Source organism: Zea mays, chromosome 2 (assembly GCF_902167145.1).
Source record: "Zea mays cultivar B73 chromosome 2, Zm-B73-REFERENCE-NAM-5.0, whole genome shotgun sequence".
Classification (NCBI taxonomy): domain Eukaryota; kingdom Viridiplantae; phylum Streptophyta; class Magnoliopsida; order Poales; family Poaceae; genus Zea; species Zea mays.
Window position 1 is genome coordinate 211,517,871 of NC_050097.1, and position 22,005 is coordinate 211,539,875.

The window sequence follows — 22,005 nt, forward strand, 5'->3', positions numbered from 1 at the left end:
TCGGATATTTGTTGCTTCGGAGAAGAAGCTTTCCTTTTCTTCGAAATTTTCTTCGTTACTGGCTCTTTTTCGCCTTCATCTAAGGCTTCAGTTACCCTTTTCCTTTTTTGGCCTCCGGCACCTTTGTTCAGATTTTCGTAGTCTGGGTATTCGAAACCCAAGGCGTCCAACACTCGATTTAGCCTTCGTTTCGGACGAGTGCCGAAGGCTGCGGTCATCAATTGATCTTCTTTTTTGGAATAATTGCCAAGTATTTCATTACACATTGCTTCAATCGTATCTAGCCACTCTTGGCAAGGTGCTTTAAAGTACTTTTTAAACTTGAAATAGTAAGGTAAACGTACGAGTTCACCTTCTTTCTTTTCCCCCTGTAGCTTCGGCATTTCCCATTCTCTCAAACTGGGAAAAACTTTGAATGCTAAAAACTCTTGAACGAGGTCCCTCGTGCTGATATGCTCTGCAATAATTCTGAATTCACTCATTGCTTGTTGTGTTGGACCTTCGGGTGTCATATTGCAGCGAGGTCGGGTTTCCCCGAAGATTAATTCCAGCGGGCTTTGTACAAGCTTTTCCTTGTCGTCATCAACCTTGACATAGAACCACTCTAATTTCCAGCCTGCTGCCCACTTGCTTCGGTAGCTAATTACAGGGAACTTTGTAGTTTTCCGATAGGCAAAGTTATAGCAACCAAAATTATCGTGTAATCCATCTTTTCTAGCCTTTGTTTGATAATGTAGCTCGTGAACCCGGCAGAAGCTGTCTGCAAATGGTTCCACTGCTTGGCTTCAGAGTGCCCAAATATAAACAATAAGCCTAACGATAGCGTTAGGGGTCAGCTGATGAAAATAGATACCGAACCTCTTCAGTACCTCTCCAATAATCCCATGTAGGGGGAACCTTAATCCAGCCTTTAGAAAACTTTTAAAAATAACAATCTCATCCTTCTCTGGCTTCGGGGTAGTCTCTTCTCCACCGAAGCGCAACAACTTCTTCTGATTTTCAGTAAAAAAGCCCGCTTTTACCATCTTGGACAAATCAGCCTTCGAAACAGTAGATTTCCCGAAGTCCAAGTGGCTCGGCTTGCTTGGCATGGCAATGCGGTAATCATCTTCGGAATCAGTTTCCTCAATATCTTCTTCCTCTGCTTCAGCGATTGCTTGTTCTGCTTGTTTTGCATCATCATGAGGGATCTTTTCTGAGGTCACTAGACCCGATCGTTGCATGGCTTCGGAGATGGGAAGAGTCTCCGAAGCTTCAGTTTCCTCCCCCTCGTGCTCAACCCTGGCGGTAGAGCGGACTCTGGCCATTCAATTATGAACTTGTGAAACTTTAAAATTTTCTTCCTCCGAAGCAGGTTTCAAACTGGAGCTTCGTTCGTTTCTAACAGACAAGCTTCGGCGATGGTTAAAAATTTTGGCAGGAAAACAGTGCAAATAGCAATGAATGCTGTGGTAACTTCACACCTACTCGTCTGTTTATATAGTGCTGCAGGTAAGAAGGCGAAGCGCCAGAGTTTTTACACCAGGCGCACACCCGCTTGCGCTCGCTGCGCGGTGGACCGCAGGGACAAACAGTAAACTCTGCAAGGTGGGACCGCTGCGTGCTGGGAAATTAAATCGTTTCTCGGCAACGAGCTCAGTGAAGGTGTTTTTTGGACCTTCGGCTCCCCGAAGCTTAAGAGACTTTTTTCACGGATCAAGCTCGTTACGAAAAACGATCTAGCACCGCGAAAGGGGCTACTGTTGGGTCTATGCTTCGTCGCCGAAGGTCTTCAAGGGAGAAGCGGCTTAAAATGTGTGAGCAGGTATCTTCGGACTCGTATCAGAAAGGGAAAAGCTACAAAGGTTGACACAGCGCCGAAGCTGTGAAGCAGGAAAGCTTCGGCATGTTCGCAGAAAAGGGAACCGACTTAAAGATGAAAAGGCCATTTAGACCTCGATAGAGTGCTATAGAATTATCACCAAATGTAAAGGGCATGTATGTAATTTTGTATGGGTTGTACCCCGTGCCTATAAATAGGTGAACAGTACCCCCGTACTGTTCACGTTGACTTGGCATTTGCTTTTGCGTCACACTTGTATTTTCATCTCCTTCCAAGCCGAAGGTACATTTATAATTCGATATTGTCTCTATTTCTCTATGATGATATAATAAAGTTAAATGAATGATGTTATATGATTATTCATGCTATCTTTTATGTTTCATATGCTTCGTCTTTCATTAATATATACTGTGATGATGAAGGTTCGTCCTTCATGACCTTCGTCCGGAGATCGTTATATCCTAAGGGAAATAATGCCTCAAAGGACGAAGGACTTTATCGTTTAACATTCTCTGTGTTGCCTTGTTCTTAACTCATAGCATTTGAGAACAAGTCCCCAACACTTGTGGTGCTCAAGTTGTACAAACACTCCCTGGACCTCACAAGTCCTTTTTGCAAGTGATGCACATATTTAGGGGGAGCTGTGCTACAACTTGACCCTTTGAGACTAACCGTGTGCTTGAGTTTGCTTGTTTTAGTCTCAAAGGAGGTTTGAAAGGGAAAAGGTGGACTTGGACCATGAAAGAGTTCCACTGCACTCCGATGAGAGGGTAACTTATTCCAAGTTCATCTCATGTACTCTTATTGCCTTTGTATTCTTATTTGAAGATTTTGGTGAGGCAATGGGGTTCAAGGGCCAAGATTGATCCCGTTTTGGTGCTTGATGCCAAAGGGGGAGAAAATAAAGGCCAAAGCAATAGATGGATCAGCTACCACATGAGAAATTTTGAAAATAGTAGATTAGAGCTTTTGGTCTGTCAAAACTCCTTTATTGTCTCTTTTGTCAAAAATTGCCCTCTTGTGGGGAGAAGTGTTGATTATGGGAAAAAGGAGGAGTTTTTGAAATCCTTGATCAATTTCCTTTGGAATATCTCTCTTTATGTCTCTACAAGTGAATTTGACTTAGAGATAGGAATTTGAGTTTGATTTGCAAAAACAAACCAAGTGGTGGCAAAGAGTGATCCATATATGCCAAATATGAATCAAAACAATTTTGAGTTCTCATTTGCATTGATATTGCACTTGTTCTAGTTGCTTTATGTTGTGTTGGCATAAATCACCAAAAAGGGGGAGATTGAAAGGGAAATGTGCCCTTGGGCCATTTCTAAGTATTTTGGTGATTGAGTGCCAACGCAAGTGCTTTTGTGTTGATCTATGCAATGTGGTGGACAAAGTGCAAATCAAGTCAAAAGGTATGTTTCTAGACTTAGTACATTGTTTTATGGACTAATGTATTGTGTCTAAGTGCTGGAAACAGGAAAGATTGAATTGGAAATGAGATGGCTATGTTCAGCCAAAGTCAGCTCGGTCTGGGTGCACCGGACTGTCCGGTGGTGCACCGGACAGTGTCCGGTGTGCCAGGCTGACTCTGGTGAACTTGCTACTCTCGGGACTTCGGCGGCGGTGTACGTCTATAAATCACCGGACTGTCCGGTGGTGCACCGGACTGTCTGGTGAGCCGTTCACAGGCGAACTCGTCGCTCTTAGGCCTGCTAATGACAAAAAATCCAATCCACTCCCACCCATACCCAAATCTAATTACTTTGATATCCATCCCACACCCAACCAAAAATATTAGAGGGAAGTTAAACCCAACCCATCCAATAACATTATTGATCCCAAACCAACCCGTAATTGGGTGGAAACCCATAGAAAACCCGTGGGTTTAGCTTATTGTCTCACATCAAGCCAACTGCATACACATTTTAAAAATCACATTTTAAAGCAGTAAATTAATTCAAATGAAAAAGTTTTCAACTACAAATTTGTATAACTCATCATGATGTACATTTTATATTTTGGACATTTCTTCATATGATAAACTAAAAATAAATTTGTTCATAAAACTTATATCTCTCTCATAGTTTATGGAACTACGAGAGATATGTATAGAATTTGTGCATATTGTTAGAACTATCATGTGAGATGAACAAATGATCAAACAACCAAAATAAACTTTATAGATCTTGAAAAGTTATAGAAGTTTGTAGTTGACAACTTTTTTATTTGAAGTCATATTGTCAACGAAAACTATGCCTGAATTTAAAACTATGTTTGAATTTTGAATTTTAAAATTTTCAAACTACCTCGGATGGAAAAAACACCAAAATAAAAGTTGTAGATCTTGAAATGTTATGAAACTTTGTAATTGTCAACTTTTTTATTTGAAATCATCTTATCATTGAAAAATTCGTGTGAAGTTTTCAAATTTAAAATTCAAATTTTGTAAATGTTCTCGGATGTAGAAACTATTAAAATAGAATTTGTAGATATCAAAAAGTTATGCAACTTTATAGTTGGTCACATTTTTAAATAAAATGGTACTGATAAAATGGTATAGTATAGTGTGCTGTCTGTGACTAAAGAAATCAAAGACTTCTCTAAACCTGAAATAAAATGGTACTGATTAAGGTGGTATTCTGATTGGTGAATACCCATGGAAACCCATACCTATACAAATCCATCTATACCCATGGATATCCACCATTTTGACCCGCAATATAAAATAAACCCACCCAACCCAACCCGTTAATAATTAAAACCCATCACAACCCACCAAAACAAAACCATTTCTTAAACCCACCTAAAATACCCATTTACACCCACCCCATTTGCAGGCCTAGTCGCTCTCGGGAGTTGATTAACGGCGTACGGCTAAAATTCACCGGACTGTCCGGTGGTGCACCGGACTGTCCGGTGAGCCAACGGTCAGCCGAGGCAACGGTCGGCCGAGGATTTCGCGCGTGACGCGTGGCCGAGCCAACAGTCACATTGGTGCACCGGACAGTGTCCGGTGCGCCAACGGCTCTCAGACTCCAATGGTCGGCTTCGCCAAATAAGGAAGGATATCTGCACCGGACAGTGTCCGGTGGTGCACCGGACTGTCCGGTGCGCCAGTCGACAGAAGGCAAGATCTGCCTTCCAGGAATGTTCTCAACGGCTCCTAGCTGCCTTGGGGCTATAAAAGGGACCCCTAGGCGCATGGAGGAGCACATCAAGCATACTCAAAGCATTCCTAAGCACCAAGACTTCGATTCCACGCATTTGTTTCTTCGTGATAGCATCTAGAGCTCTTGTTGAGTTGTGAACTCGTCGGGTTGTGTTGCGAGCTCTTGTTGCGACTTGTGTGCGTGTTGACATTCTGATTTTGTGTCTTGTGTGCGTTGCTCATCCCTCCCTTACTCCGTGCTTCTTTGTGAACTTCAAGTGTAAGGGCGAGAGGCTCCAAGTTGTGGAGATTCCTCGCGAACGGGATTAAGAAAAGCAAAGCAAAACACCGTGGTATTCAAGTGGGTCTTTGGTCCGCTTGAGAGGGGTTGATTGCAACCCTCGTCCGTTGGGACGCCACAACGTGGAGTAGGCAAGCGTTGGTCTTGGCCGAACCACGGGATAACCACCGTGCCATCTCTGTGATTGATCTCTTGTGGTTATTGTGTTTTGTTGAGACTCCTCTCTAGCCACTTGGCGATTATTGTGCTAACGCTTAACCAAGTCTTTGTGGCTTAAGTTTCAAGTTTTACAGGATCACCTATTCACCCCCCCTCTAGGTGCTCTCAGACACGCAGGGACAATTTACTCGTCGGTCTAGGGACCCCCCGGGGTCGAAACACCGACAGTGGGGGTGAGTCTGTTATGCTGTGCCTTTATGTTGATGACATCTTGATCTTTGGATCAAACCTCAATGTGATTGAGGAAGTTAAATATCTTCTATCGAGCAATTTCGAGATGAAAGATTTGGGAGAGTCTGATGTCATTCTAAACATCAAGCTTGTTAGAGAAGCTGATGGTGGGGTAACTTTGTTACAATCCCATTATGTGGAAAAGGTATTGAGTCGCTTTGGTTTTAGTGACCGTGATCCTGCTCCAACACCTTATGATCCTAGTGTGCTATTGAGAAAGAATCAGAGAATAGCAAGGGATCAATTGACATACTCCCAGATCATTGGCTCGCTCATGTACCTTGCAAGCGCAACAAGACCAGACATCTCATATGCTGTGAGTAAGCTGAGTCGGTTTGTGTCAAAACCAGGAGATGATCACTGGCGTGCTCTTGAGAGAGTGTTGCGGTATTTGAAAGGTACTATGACATACGATATTCATTATACTAGAAACCCAAAAGTGCTGGAAGGCTATTGTGATGCCAACTGGATTTCTGATGCTGATGAGCTTTATGCCACAAGCGGATATGTGTTTCTGTTTGGAGGTGGCGCTGTTTCCTGGAAGTCTTGCAAGCAGACTATCTTAAGGAAGTCTACAATGGAAGCAGAACTTGCAGCATTAGACACTGCTGGGGCTGAGGCCGAGTGGCTTCGTGATTTCCTATTGGATTTACCGGTAGTTGAAAAACCGATACCGGCTATTTCCATGAACTGTGACAACCAAACAGTGATTACAAAGGTTAACAGTTCTAGGAATAACATAAAGTCTACAAGGCATGTTAAGAGGAGATTGAAATCTGTCAGAAAGCTAAAAAACTTCGGAGTTATAACAGTGGATTATGTCCACACATCTAATAATCTGGCAGATCAATTCACTAAGGGTCTGTCACGCAATGTGATAGAAAGTGTATCGAGAGAAATGGGTATGAGACCCATGTGAAATCTACTCTAGTGGTAACTTGCTCTATGTGATCGGAGATCCCGTGAAGTAGAGTGGAGAAACAAGCTAGGAGTAGATTATGAGGAAAGATCCCTTCCTTTAACTCATTTCTGATGCACATCTTTCCTATCTGTAAGGCAGGATGGTATTTACCTTAATGTATTCCAAGAGTCTTATAAAGATGAGATGTTGTCCTACATAACATCTTCTGAGGAGTACACCTATATGAGTCAGACTGCTGGTCACAGTCTATGAGACTTGGGTAATCCCTAAATACTCATGAAAGGCACTGAAGTATGACTTATATGCTTCTAAACAGCGAGAATGCCCTTTTGCATCCTAGTATCAGCAAAGGATTTGAGTGAATCTTATTTCGCACAAAACTGTCAATTCAAGGCTTAATCCATTGTTCAGTTATGAATGAGTGAAACTCTTATTCTAGATGGATATTCAACTTAACAGTCTCTATTGAAACACTGGTATATCAAAGGATTGTGATTCTGATACTTCATCGTTACAAACCCTAGAGTTTGGTGGGGATTGTTGGATCTTTTATGGGCTTGGCCCATTTATTCAAAAAACTCTATGGTGTGTAATGATGGGGAATACCAATAGTACCATATTAGAAGTCCAAGGGTCTTTTGGCTTGACTTATATGGTGGGAATTATTCCACTTAATTTGAGAAGTCAAGAAACAAACAAGGGCGTGCCACACGCGCGCGCCGCCGCCGCCGCCCGGCCCACAGGCAGGCGAGCGGGCGTGGTGTGGTTGTGTTAATTTTTAGCACTCATTAACCGTGAGAGTTTCAACTACGGGTAAAACCTTTCAGCTGTCTGTCTCTTCGTCAGCTGCATGCGAGACCCTTCAGCTGCCCGTCTCTTGGTGTGTCGCATGCGACCCTTCTCCTTCAGCTTCCTCTGCGAGAGGTTAAGTAGAGGAGAACCCTTGGCATCTGGTACACGAGAACAGAACCATTTCAGAGCCACAGCCCAGCAGCAGGTGAGGGTATTCCCATCTCGTGACTCTGCGCGCATAGATAAGCGAGAGGGCAGGTGCCTCCGAAGCCCTTGCCGTTCGAGACCTTGCACGGGGGATCGACAATTAGGTTTTTGGGGAGCGTCTATGCGACTGCCCAAATCATCTTCTTCCTGGCGACATGACAAGGGAAGTTGGTCAAGAATCTGGATCATCAGAGCGCATGAGAGGGTATGATCAGTTTATTTCCTTACTGTTTTGCATTCTGCAGATTATATATGTTTCATATATTCATCTATGTTGTTTCATATATAGCAATGATTTTATCTTATCTGTTCTGTCTTATTATAATATGTTATATCTGTTTGTTTTAATTTTATAGTCATACTGTTTATATTGCTATCTGTTTATTTTCAATTGTTCAGTCAGTTTATATGCTTATCGTATTTATATGACTTATATGATTCATATGCTTTGTGTTCTCATGATCCATATTGTTATGGATATATTTGAGATCACTATTTCTATGGTTAATTATCTTTTATATGTCATCATCATAATGTTAATTTATGGAATTAAAATGATATAGAAAATGCCTATAATTCTAACATCAACAGTAATCACCAAGGCTAAAAGTTCACTTTACCACCGTACAAGAGGAAGAATAATTTTATATAGGTGGCAACTCTAATTTTGTAAATACAAGAATTATTATGCTACTTTACATCGAATACCAGACTATAACACAAATTTTGTCACTCCTCGTTATTGAATTTCTAAATGGATTTTTGCTAAATTGTACATGAAATTTTTTAACCTGGGAAAACCGGTAGCAAAATTCTAGATCCGCCACTGTTTTAGCACATTCGTCCATTTTCTTCACTGTCATCGTTCATCAGGGGTGTTTTTTTTTTTGATAAACTCAGGACTAACTTGGATCCATGATTCTTTATAGGGACCAAAGAAAATTAAGGGTTTGTATGAGAACAAGGGGTTTGTTGATGGGGCTAAACTCTCCTCCGATCCTTTTTGCTTCCTTTCCTCCCAAGCGTGTCATAAGGATGAAATTAGTCCCTTAGTGGTAGTTTAGGAGCTCTAAAACCGAAAGAAATTAAAGATACTAAAATCTTATTTTTATTTAATTTTAAATGAGAAAAAGATTTTAAACTTTTATATTTTAGCTTCCAAATTAACCCTTAATCTTATTCGAATTCCATGAGTCTGGCAGGCCGCAGGGCGGCGGGCGCAGCCACTGCGCCAGGGCACAGGTCCACAGTTCAGAGAGTCGAGACAGACTGGGGAAGGGAGCTCATTTTCCCGGCTGGGCCCGACCGTCGCCCTTACCAACCCCTTCACGTGAACGCGTAGCAGGGCCAGCCAGTGCCAAACAGCGTCAGGCGTTGGGCTCCGCGGCGCTGCTGGAACCGAACGAGAGGACAGCAGCAGCCTTGTCCTGTCCCTGTCCCGTCGCACCAACCGGTCCGTCACGGGGCTCGCTCATCTCTCAAGCTCCCAGCTCCCTCCAGGCTGCAGCAGCTCGGCAGCCCGCCGGTCACCGGACGGCTGAGAGAGAGAGAGAGGGAGAGGGGCATGCAGCGCAATAGCAAGGATTTCACTGCCTCTTTGTCAGCGTTCATGCATGCCTGCCCCTGCCTGCCTGCCATTCTCGGTCGCTCTGGCGGTCTGGCCTGGCCTCTGGCTGGAGCCGGGGATTTTGCCCTTTCCCTCCTTGTCCTTCTCGTGTGTTTTTTTTTCTTTACCTGGAGGCTGGAGTCTTGGACCAACGGCGCCAGGGACCACGGTAGGTACACGTACACCCAGTCCCAGCCCCAGGAACGGCCAATTCCCTGTATGCCACTGAAAAATATACCCATTCCTTGTATGCCACTGGCCTCACATGTCATAGACACCAAAAAATATACCTATATGCCACTCAGTGGCACATAAGGGATGAGTATAAAATCTGATGGCATACCAGGAATTTTCTCCAGGAACTACTAGGGTCCAAACCGTAGGCGCCATTCTCATCTTTTCTTGGAAACAAGAAAAGCCATCTGCTGCGCCGGAAACATTTGGATACATCCAGTCAGTCCAGCCAGCCAGGTCGTTGTTGCTTGGGCTTCTACGACGACAACCAATAATAACAGACGCATGATGGCCACGGAGGCTCGTGAGGATCAGCTCTTTTTTGAGTCCTGAGAGAGCTGGCCCTTTCTACTTCGCAGCTTCACTTCCAAACCCTCTTTTTTTTCGTTTTGCTGAGAGCAAATATGAAATAATTGGTTTATAGCCACCAAGCGAATACCGATGCGAATGCGATATTATATCCTATCTCTGTCCTATCCAATCCATCACGTACGCAGGGCAGGCTGCAACTGCCTAGCTAGCTGCAGTGCGTGGATGGGAGGGAGAGCGATCGAGGGGCATGGCCGCATGGCATGGCATGTGTGCCTGCTTGTCGCGTAGCTGCGGTCTCGTCTGTTTCATCCTTGCCCAGGGGCAGCAAACACTTGTCTCTAGCGCCACGGGAACGAATAAGCAGTAGTAGCCTGCAGGACCTGCATTATTAAGGGGCTTGTTTATCTTGCTTGGGCAGTTGGGCGTGTGTGTGGATGTGGCGACAAGAACGACGTACGGCCGCGATGCCAGGGCTCCTCGAAATTTGACGGCAAGGTAAGCAAGCAACCGTAGCCGATGATAGGCTTATCTGTTTTGCTTCCAGTCTCAGCAGGTGTGGCACAGACCGTCAATGGGGAGATGCCATGGCGAATGGCATACGGGTTCGCATACGCGATGTGTATACTGCTGCAGAGCCATACGCAGACTAGTTCGTGTGCCTGGACAGCCTTGTACGCCCCCCACGTACGTCTGAATCGCCAGAGTCCTCTTTGGTTGCTCGTGACTCGAAACCGGCCACCCCATCCTCCTGCCTTGGACAGAACAGAACCCCGCCAGGGATCGAAGAGGGGAGGGGAACACATCATGTGAACCCCATAGCGTGGAGCCACGGACGTACCTATGCATGATTTGTGCCTTAAAAAACTGAGTACAAAACACAACTTAAGTTAAAAATAAGGAAACCAGCAAAACTAAGAACACCAACTTAAAAACCGTAAAAATAAATGCAACCATCCTTGGTCCCGTCCTAATCCTAAAATGGTACGGCGGGTGCACCCATGCCGCCCACGAACGCCCGGCCAGACTAGTGCACCTGCAGTTCGAATGCTGCACGGTCAGCAGCAATGACCGCCCGTCAAGCATTGCTTGATGGCCAGGGTCGACCGATCTAGTCGAGGCCGCCGCCGGCCCACATGTCCGGATGCCAGCTTTCCTGGCCGACGACAACCAGAGGGGGCTCCACTCCACTCCAGGACTGTGCGACCGCGAGAGCATGACCTAGTAGTACAAAACCAGACGTGCTCCTGTCCTAGTACGTGCACATCCACCTGGCTTTCAGATCAGCCGGGATGGTTCACGCTCAACGGCGTACGCGGACGCCAGCCGCGCCGCACGACCTAACTAGCCCCGGGAAACGACCTTGCTCGTTTGCGAGCGGATTGGAGGGAGTTGAGGGGATTAAAAGGATTTCTAAGTCCTAACCGAACAAGCCTGTCAAAAGTTACAAGAGAGCGCGGCAATTGGCAAAACCACTACAGCAGGCACCAAACCAGAGCTGTATCTGGATTCCTCCTCCCTCTCGACTCTCGACTCGACATGAGTGAAACCCGAAACGTGGTACCTCGTACACGCTGATCGACATGCCATGCTGACATTGCAATATTCCAAGTTCAGAAGGTCGAGGCAATGATGAAAGCTCAGGCCAGACCGCCAGCTAGGGCATTGATCGAGCGAGCACACGGGACAAGATAGTGTTCGGTCCCGAAGCTGGTTGGAATAAAGCGGCCACACGGAATAGGTAGCGTCTGGAACCAGTTGAGATAGAGCGACTCTATAGTAGCTCCGTTCGAAAGATTTTATGGAGCGAGACGATTCACTATTTAAGCATAATCTGGAACATAACATTACCTAAATAACGGCTCACCCGCACTGAACACTGAAGACGGTCCAAAACTTTAACGTAGCCACGCATAAAACGGACAACCAAACTTATAGCTTAGCCATTTTTACCCCATCCCTGTCTCTTCCTGTTCCTTGATTGAGGAATTCCTTAGTTGCCGGTATGAATCACAAGTCTGGAACCAAACCTATGTGTGCCATAATGTAGTTCAACTCGGCCTCAATTCAATGACTACTATTCTACATCTGTTTGCTCTTCTACGAAGTTTGGTGGACAGGAACTTCCCAAGAATTTTAAAGAACACCATGGCTGGACCCGCCTGGGTGGTCGTGGTCGGCAAAATTTTCATACTGACGTAGTAAAAAATGAAACTCAGTGCAGACAGTTTCTGCTACTTCTACTATCAGAAAGGACAGATAGAACATACTGCATAATATATCTGCTCAATTAATGCCAGGTTGCTTCGAGTTGGATTAGATGTTTCGCCTTCTGATTGGTAGGGCATCATCTTCCACTGCTTCTATACATAAGAACGATCTGTTGAAGAGAGAAGCAACACGGATCAGAATTTTGGGTTCGCAGAATCTGGGTGTACCAAATTGCAACTTATCATGGCCATGCTAACTATTGGAAAACCCTAGCAAGGGTTGGGTGCTATATTAATAGCCTTAAGTAACTGGGCTTGGCCCATTACAGAGGGGTAAAAGAGTAATTACACGGGGAAAACCCCAAACCCTAAACGGGTAATCTAACACTAACAAAGAACATAAGAAGCAAAAAAAAAAAAAACTAGCTAGCTCCATCGCACCATGTACAAGTGGGTATCTAAAGACGGTACAGAATGCATATGATACGAGTTGTTGGGATGTAATGTAAGAAATCTTAGAAGTGACCAGCAAAATATCTGACTTTTTGTTATATTGTGCCACAACCAAACTACATAAGGCCTTGTTCGGTTATTTCTATGTCACATGGATTGGAAAAAATTATGAAGAATTTTGACTTGTTGTGGATTGAAACCCACCCAATCCCCTCTAATCCATAATCCCCTCTAATCCATATGGATTTTGATGAAACCGAACAAGCCCTAAGGTGACGAGACCAGCCTCTGAAAACCAGCCTTGACGAGCAACAAAGCTAACAAGATGGTTTCTTCTTATGGGATCGTTTGTCATCTCTCACAATCAGAGTAACCCAACTTTAGAAATTTGTTCCAGAGGAACTCCAAATTTAGAACCGTGTGACGAGAAGTTTTATGCATAGGAATCACAACTCAAAACAAGTTTGGCGTAATCAGCTGCGATATCATTCCCTGCAGCAATATATTTTTCTGAAAGAAAGGCCATGACATTATTTTCATGCTGGTACTAGAAGGTTGTGCCATAATGGGTGCAATAACTGCTCTATAAATTTCTTGGGTGAAAATTTTCGAACAAAAAAAGCTTATTTACAAGAAATTAAACATTACCTGACAGGTTTGTTTATGAGAAAAAATCAATTGGTTGCTTTATGTCCTTCTCTAGCAGTAAAGTCTTCAACGTTTGCATGATATCAAAGCCTGGGTCCAGCTTGCGTTGCCACCCCTGCAGAAACATTAGCATGTAAGAATACTGTGTGTTCATCCATGATCAAATTGAGGTAAAGTTAATGATGGGCATGGATCCAATTAGAAGGTAGCATACAAAACTCTAGACAAGAGCCTACACAAACATTATCATGTAAGCATATTGTGTATACCCATCTATAAGAAAATTGAGGTAAAGTTAATCATGGGCAAGAGCTAACAAATTAGTATGCAGGGAGTAGCATAAAAAACAAAGGTATTGGTAGCTGATATTATAGGCTTAAGCCTTGTTTGGTTGACTGCATTAGTCTGTATCCAAGCTTGTGCAATGCAGTTTGCCCATACTTGGTTGCCTACAGAAACTCTTATGTAGGATTCCACATTTGCTCAAAGTCAATGCAACATTAGTTGTATTAGGCAATGTGGATTTGCTTGAGGTGATGCTCACTTCCCTAGATCCCCTACCTTCATTAGAAACATGAGGTCTCTACTACTGCGTACAGGTGACTACATGCAACATAATGTAAGCAACCGAACACAATTTCACCAAACATGGCTTCCCTATGCAGGACAATCGAACACCAAGACACTGCATACATTTATGGTTTTATGCTGGCTTGGGTGATACCGCATAGGGTTTAATTAAGGCTAAGACTAACACAAACAACTGATCACACCCTATATGCTCTAGAGGAGCCTACATTCAAACTACAACGCACATCAAAATGTCTAGCAAGTAGCAAGCATGCTCCCTCGTAGAATCATATGTAGTTTGGTCAACTGATGTATCCATAGGTTTCCGCTACTGTTTTTCCTTATTTGAAAATGACTAGCGAGTCACTAAGCTGTCAATCTGTACATGATATATTATTTACATTTTTTTTCACAAACTGGAACTTGAATCTGCATATCCTAGAAGTTGATAACCTTTTTTCAGTAAATATTGCTAAATCCCTTCTGTGCAGTGCAATAGCATAACAGTTAAGGTTAAATGTTTAACGTATCAACTCTTTTACCAAATATTTTTACCTCAAGGACCAAAATGGTAACCATTACAGTACATATGTTGCCATCAATGTTGACTTTGTGGCGCCGAACTGTATCAAGCAACTCATGCATGCATTCAACAGGATGAAAAACATCCCCTTCAGGTGTTCCCCAAAATGTAAACGTCTTGTCTAGCTCCTGTAAAAAATGAAATCAAAATTTTCATTCAATGAAAAACATTTGCTGATTTGCACTACGATTAGTACTACACATCAGAAGTACAGAATAACGGAAGAAATAGTCTGGATTAAAATAAACAGCCAACAAACAGAAAAGGAACATTAGATAGGCAATACATGATGCACCATACAAAGGTAGCACCTGACTTCCTGAGATCCATGTGTCAGCATATTTAACAGAACGGTCACTCTAGATGGGCTACACATGCACCATACATTTGTGTAACCAAAGCCACAAATCAACTTTTCGAGACTATTTTTATTGTCTATACTGTCATGGTATAATTATTAAAAATCATTATGAACTGTCGTAGATCTAACAGAATAGTGTCTGCATATGCATATCCATATGGATCAAGAGTGCCACCACCTTTCAAGGTAGGTAGTCAAAAGGCACAACATTAAATAAAGTTCATGTGTAGGGTATGTCAAAAGACACTAGTTGCATTCAAACAGCAACATCACATATGTAACAAGATATTGGATATAAATGAGTCCTAAATGTTTACTGATTTTTTCCCCGAAAGCACAGTTTCATACTTTACCTCGGTGAAGGCCACTGGATTTGGACAGCTCTGATTCTTTGATAACTGAAGGGTACACTTGGCAGCAGTACGGCCATCTCTAGTAGCCACCGCCTTGAAGAACTGTTGTAAGTTATCCCGGTCAGATCGTGTGAGCTCAGCAGTCATGCCCACGTCAAGGAACACAATATGGGGCTTAGCTCTGAAAAAACGTCTCCTTGCAAGCTTGTTCTCATTTAAACGAACAAGAATGTTGCCAGGGTGCATATCCGCATGAATAAAATTGTCCTCCTACAGAATCGGGAGAATGCCCTATGATTAAACTATGCAGAATATCAAGCATATGTGGCCCGACACAAACACTACCACCGAGGCAAAAAAAATCACAGAATTAAAGAATATACACATACCAGAAGCATCTTCAGGAAAGCATATGTCCCAATGTGTGCAAGGTCTTTCTTCATCCGAGCATTCCCTTCGATTTCTTCCATAAAACGAGAAACACTTTCTCCATTCTCAAAAGTCTCAACTAGGACAGATGGATGCACAAATGGATATAAGGGCTTAGGGAAAGACACATGTCTCCATCTGCGGAAGTTGTAGATAAAACGACTCAAATGAGCAGCTTCCCTAGAAAGATCAACTTGAGACATCATGAATACTGCGAACTGGCGAACACTCTCATCCAGCCTCAGCCAGCTTAATCCAGGGACCATATCAGAAGCCTTTGCCACAAGATTAATGAGTAGAAAGTCTCTCTTGATTGATTCTCCAACATTAGGATGCCTCACCTTAACTGCAACATGCTTTCCAGGATGTTGATGTTTTAGTGTGGCTCGATGTATTTGTGCAATGCTTCCAGAAGCTACAGGGTTCTCCTCAAAGGACTCAAATATTTCAGAAAGCTGACGACCGAATGCCTTCTCAATGGCAGCCTTGCTGTAAGCAAAGCCATGCGCTGGAGCAGCACTATGGAGCTTTGCAAGCTCTACACAGAGATCACTTGGAAAAAGATCAGGGCGTGTTGCAGCCCACTGGCCCCACTTAATGAATGCTGGCCCAGCCTTTTCAAGGGTCCGGCGCATAAGACTAAGCCACCTTCTCCTGAATGCAATACTAAACTTGTCAGCAAATGGAGCTAATGCAGTTGCAGGGAAGAATAGGAATGCCAAATGCACAGCTCTAACAAGCAAAGTGATGCCCTCCCAGATTGAGCAAACAAGAGATGACAGAAATTGGCGAGTATCTTGTGCCTTTGTGATGATGCCATCCATTCTTGGAATGAAGGGTCGCGAGTCTGCAAGGACAGGAGGTGCAAGCGCCATCTTGCCAACAGCTAGAGCCATGACCCCAGGGATTATATGGAACCTCGTGAAGGACAGGCTTACAGCACAAGCTGCTCGGCCCAGCAGTGGGAACCGTGGACCTCTATATGTGTACATATGACCAAGCTGCTTCCATGCCAAATGTGCTTGCTGGGTTGCAGATGAATTCGTCACTGACACAGAGAGTGTGTGGTAGCCTCTTGACATCCTGGTTCTACACTTGTGATCCTCAGCTCTGTTCTTTCTGCTAATGACTTTGTAATGTGAGAACATTCTAGATAAGATGGCTGGAATCTTACGCCTTGTTGACAAGCCATTGTCCCTCACTGCTGTGTAGTACCCACTTCTGTGGCTCGAATGGGAATAAGTGGCCGCCCGCCTATTTGTTCCGATTGCCAATAGCCTGCTCAAAGATGGGTACAGAAAATGTCAACAATTTGCAAGTTTTCAAGCTTTGGTTGGCATTTGCTATATAGTTAATTTTACGAGGTGAAACTATGTACAAAAATATGTCAGCAACAACGATGTGACTAGAACACGATTATTGTTGTCCTGATCATACTGCTACTACACCCAGAATACTTGTCGTTTATTGTCATGCATATGAACTTCTTTCTTGTAAATTATAATAATGTACTCATCAACTCCCAAACTGATTATCCTGACCAATAGAAAGCTCTATCTACACACATACATCATGTATGTGTGGAGATGGATGCACCAATTGACTAACTAAAACTAAATTACAAGAACAAATTTATGACAACAGTCTGAAGGTAAGTCTCATGGCTGCTTAGTGCCCACAGAATTAGGTGAAGTGGGCTGCAAGCGAACCCAAGTCTACTAGTATGCTCACATGAAAATGTAGCAATAAGCTACTAAGGTTTAGGTTGCCATTGCAATATAACGAATCAAAAAGGCCACGCGCCACACATGGGCTACATGGTAATAAACACTAAGGGCCCGTTTGTTTCCCTTCATTTTGAGGAATTAGAATTTAACTAATGCAGTAGGCTATTTTTTTAGAATGTGACATTCCACAACTTTCCAAAGTGTATATATAAGTCTATCTCAAATTTATGGAGTGAGAGATGGAAATTAATTCTATAGATTTACATGTTACTTTTCTAATGTACAATTTATACCACATTCTTCTACTTGTTTCTCTACAACATAAATGTAGTATATAACTATCTAACTGATATGATTTAGGATAACATACAAATACATTACATAAATAAATATATTAACTCAATTAGTTTTGTCTAAATTATAATTATTAGAATAGAATTCAATTCCAACAAAACAACGGGGCGTAAGTGAATACGCCAGCCGTTCCTAACAAAATCCGAAAACGCAGACGATTCAACTTTCCCCTCGGGCAACCGAGACAGTGCAGGAGAACCCGCGCACGCAAGGGAACAAGGAGAAATCGAGCCGCACCGCACCTCTCGCCCACCCCCACTAGCCGCTGCATCGGAGAAGCCTGCTGCTGCTGCCGCCGCCTTCACAGGATCAAGCCGCCGCAGAGCGCAGGACGCCCCTCCCTACACCCCACCAAAACCCCAGCACGGTCCGCCTGCGCGCCGCGGTGCAGTGCCGACGCGCGGGCACGCAGCCGAATCGTACCGAGCCTTGGGGTGCTGGCGATGGCGAGGACAGTAGAGGCGGCGGGAGACTAGATGCGTCTGCGTGCCGTCGCACGCTCCTCTCTTCCCACGGGTCGGCGGCAGAGGTGGAGATCCCCTGTTTCCCCTTTTGCGCAACGCGTGTGCTTTTTTTTGCTCGGGAGTTTTCTTTTCGTTTTTCTTTTCTAATTTATTTCTTGGAGGAGAGGGCATCCTCGAGGAGTCGAGGGTTTATTCCCGATTGCCCCGGAGGCCGGGAGCCAACCGAGCCATCTCGCGGCCACGCGGGGCCACTCTGGGTTGGGAAATTGGGTGGCCGGTTCGGCACGCGGGCAAGGGGCAACTTGCGTCGGAACTCCGCGCCGACACGACCCGGTCTCGGCACGCCGACTTGCTGCTGCGGCGAAGTTGGAATTTGCCATGTGCCGTTGATTTCTTTTTTGGGGAGAACTGGGACTTTACACACGTGATGACGTTAATTAGAGTATGTAAAACCTTATTTAATAGGAAGTGGATCTTCTAACTTAGGCATTTTTACTCTACTGGCTTACAGTATAGCTGCATCCATCGTTCGTGGCATCCAACGCTCCTCCTCCTTAGCGAAATTTCATGGATTCAAATGAGCCAAAATAATGGAAAATATGAACACAACCTATAATATGTCAAAGTACGCATAATTAGTTTTTGAAGGGAAAATAGGCACTACGGCTCTGTTTTGCCGCCAGAACTAAATAAGCTATTTGTCTTCTGCCTTTCTCCTTCTCGGACATCCCTCCTTCTCACCAAAGAAAATAAAGCATCAAATTAGAAGCACAACAACAAAAAGAGTCAATGAGTTGAAGGGCAGTTCTATCAGAGCGATCAAGTTCAGCCCATAAGATGGACAAGGCAAATGGAGAGCAGAATGGTTCCAAATCGTAAGTGATGGTGCCTCCAGATTTTTTTTTCACATCAATCTGAGTGTACATTGTTGAACACACAAAACGTCCTCGTAAATGGTCCACGGTGGTGGCGCGGACGGTCCGTGCGTACGCAGAATCAGTTACTACTAGCTTGATTGGTTACCCCGCTCGCTGTGCCCAGGCCCAGCATATGCGTTGACTGTACTTGAGCCCATAATCGGTTACCTGCATAGCATGAGCTCAACTTGTACACGCAGATGCAGTTTATGTAATTTTTCTGTCATTTAACTGCACGCGCGCAGACGTGAGGCAGGTGCGTTCCTGCGGAACCAGGCTGGCGCAAGCCAGACTGAAACGAGACCTGTAACCAATCACGCGATACGTGATTGGATGTCTGCTGCTCGGCAGCCAGGCTGTGTGCGTGCGTTGACTGCCCAGCAGCACCTGATTGGATGCTTGTTTGCAGATGGACGGACCTGGATGTGCGGATGCGGGATAGGCCAAATTAAGCACGTTCAGTTGCACGCGTGGAAAATGGCGTTTGCGGCAAGCCAGGCTTCAGCGAGCCAGGCGCCGGTTGCCCGGGCAACCAATCATGCTGTTAGTGTTTCGAGTTCCTCGCGAGATTTGTTAGCTAAAACGACTTGTAGCGGATTCATACCTCCCCTTTATATAGATAAAGGACTAAGACTGGTTGAACCCCCACAATCGATCAAATCAAGTATATTTATCGTTTTTACCTTCTGCACTAGAAGTAGTTCTAATTTAGCCCTAGTTTAGCCTCCGTCTACCTCAAATCTTCACCTTTCTTCGGCTCTACGTCGACTAGAGGCGTCTTGGGTGGTCTGCCGACGCCAAGACACACCCTACAATCTATCCTCCTCGACGGGTCCCTCCCGGGAGGCGAGATCTAGGTCTGCTGCGAAAAAAAAGACCCTCTGCGCCATCACGGACCGTTCGGACGTACGTGGAGGAGGAGTCACTCCTGCGTCAGGTCACGGACCGTCCGACCCTGTGCTGCGGACCGTCCGCGCCTCTGCAAAGAGCACTGTCAGGCGGTCCTTTCTAGTGTTTGGCACCCGGATTGGTGCCAACACATTTTTGGCGACTTCGCTAGGGAAATGTGTCTAGATCTACTAAAAATGAGGCCCTCAAATGGTTGGTTCTAAAGATCACACCAATATCTCCCCGGACAATATCCTGAAGCTGGTTGTTGAAAGTCTGACGGCCGATGACCAACAACAATACGAAGATACATGCGTCAAGCGAAGGAGAAATTCTTGTCACAGTACACGGTGGATCGCCACCAGAAAGTTGTCAAACATGGAGAGACCGACGTCGCATCTCTTCTATCTTCACTTCAAGTCTCCAACGTAAGTAAACCCGATGACATCCAATTTATTAAACAATATGTAGATCATCAGCAGAATAAAATGAAACAACAGATGAGAGGGTTATAAGAATCAATTAGAAAATAAACGTGTACGTTGGAGAAGTCTGTTGCTCCTACTTTTCCATCATACGAAACTAGTAACAGGATATCTATGTCTAATACATCGACGACAAATGGGGATTCGCAGCCCCAACCATTATATGTGTCGGGGACCATAATTAGGGGTACCCCCAAGACTCCTAATCTCAGCTGGTAACCCCCATCAGCACAAAGCTGCAAAGGCCTGGTGGGTGCGATTAAGTCAAGGCTCGGTCCACTCAAGGGACACGATCTCGCCTCGCCCGAGCCCAGCCTCGGGCAAGGGCAGCCGGCCCCGGAGGATTCACGTCTCGCCCGAGGACCCCCTCCAGCAACGGACACACCTTCGGCTCGCCCGAGGCCCAGTCTTCGCCAAGAAGCAACCTTGGCCAAGTCGCCACGCCGACCGACCGTATCGCAGGATCATTTAATGCAAAGGTGGCCTGACACCTTATCCTGACGCGCGCCCTGCCAAGGCTCGACGAGGGAGCATGAACACTTGAGCCGTTCCGCCGGGACATCGGGCAGGAATGGGCGGGCCAACCTCCGGCCGGAGAAGCGTGTCATCTACCCCAGGGCATCCAGCACCGCATCGCCGACGATGCCAGGGCAAGGCCGCCACCGACTTCCAGTGGGGTCGGCCAGAACCTGGCTGCAGCGGCAATACTTCTCCGCGCGATGCCGGAGCCATCAACCACCGAGGGGCGGCGTATCCAGGGAGAGCTCAAGAATCTCCTAGAGGATGCCGCGGTCCGACGGGCCGAAAGCTCTGCCTCCCGAAGGCAGGGGTACCCCTTGGAGCATCGCGCCGCGACTTCCCGATTCATGCGGGAAGCCTCGGTCCACACCGGGCGCACGCGCAATACAGCGCCTGTGGCCCCAGGTCGCCTCGGCAACGAGCACCATCACCGCAACTGTCGAGCCCACCTCGACGATAAGGTGCGCCGAGGCTACCACCCCAGGCGTGGGGGACGCTACGACAGCGGGGAGGATCAGAGTCCCTCGCCCAAACCACCTGGTCCGCAGGCTTTCAGCCGAGCCATACGACGGGCGCCGTTCCCGACCCGGTTCCGAACCCCGACTACTATCACAAATTACTCGGGGGAGACGAGGCCAGAACTGTGGCTCGCGGACTACCGGCTGGCCTGCCACCTGGGTGGAACGGACGATGACAATCTCATCATCCGCAACCTCCCCCTGTTCCTCTCTGACACCGCTCGAGCCTGGCTGGAGCACCTGCCTCCGGGGCAGATCTCCAACTGGGACGACCTGGTCCAAGCCTTCGCCGGCAACTTCCAGGGCACGTACGTGCGCCCTGGGAACTCCTGGAATCTCCGAAGCTGCCGCCAGCAGCCGGGGAAGTCTCTCCGGGACTACATCCGGCGATTCTCGAAGCAGCACACCGAGCTGCCCAACGTCACCGACTCGGATGTCATCGGCGCGTTTCTCGCCGGCACCACTTGCCGTGACCTGGTGAGCAAGCTGGGTCGCAAGACCCCCACCGGGGCGAGCGAGCTGATGGACATCGCCACCAAGTTCGCCTCCAACCAGGAGGCAGTTGAGGCCATCTTTCGGAAGGATAAGCAGCCCAGGGCCGCCAGCCAGAAGACGTCCCCGAGGCGTCCACTCAGCGCGGCACCAAGAAGAAAGGCAAGAAGAAGTCGCAAGCGAAACGCGACGCCGCCGACCCGGACCTTGTCGCCGCTGCCGAGTACAAGAACCCTCGGAAAC

The 22,005-nt window shown here is 45.8% G+C and overlaps 1 protein-coding gene across 3 annotated transcripts; it reads right to left on the reverse strand.

The window, feature by feature from the left end:
• Positions 1–11,671: 11,671 nt before the first annotated feature.
• On the reverse strand, positions 11,672–18,161 carry LOC100279203 (putative ABC1 and kinase-like domain family protein). 3 transcript variants are annotated; one of them, XM_035964722.1, is made up of 6 exons: positions 17,717–18,100; positions 15,359–16,676; positions 14,970–15,239; positions 14,228–14,383; positions 13,103–13,217; positions 11,672–12,171 (listed from the first exon to the last, which is right to left on the reverse strand). In XM_035964722.1, exons 2-5 carry the CDS (start codon positions 16,544–16,546, stop codon positions 13,116–13,118), a joined length of 1,716 nt encoding a protein of 571 aa, XP_035820615.1. In that variant the 5' UTR covers positions 16,547–16,676; positions 17,717–18,100; the 3' UTR covers positions 11,672–12,171; positions 13,103–13,115. The 3 variants fall into 3 exon arrangements, with proteins under 3 accessions (XP_035820615.1, NP_001145699.1, XP_020403233.1); NM_001152227.1 differs by having other exon boundaries at positions 11,828–12,171; positions 17,722–18,054; XM_020547644.3 differs by lacking the exon at positions 11,672–12,171 and adding an exon at positions 12,260–12,964 and having other exon boundaries at positions 17,722–18,161.
• Between the last annotated feature and the right edge of the window lie 3,844 nt (positions 18,162–22,005).

Coding starts and splice junctions, on each gene's coding strand:
- LOC100279203 (NM_001152227.1), bottom strand. CDS start 17,750: ATGCAGCGGCTAGTGGGGGTGGGCGAGAG. Junction 14,384..14,969: donor ATCCAGTGGCCTTCACCGAG/GTAAAGTATGAA, acceptor CATTTTTTACAG/GAGCTAGACAAGACGTTTAC. Junction 13,218..14,227: donor TTACCATTTTGGTCCTTGAG/GTAAAAATATTT, acceptor ATGTTTCTGCAG/GGGTGGCAACGCAAGCTGGA.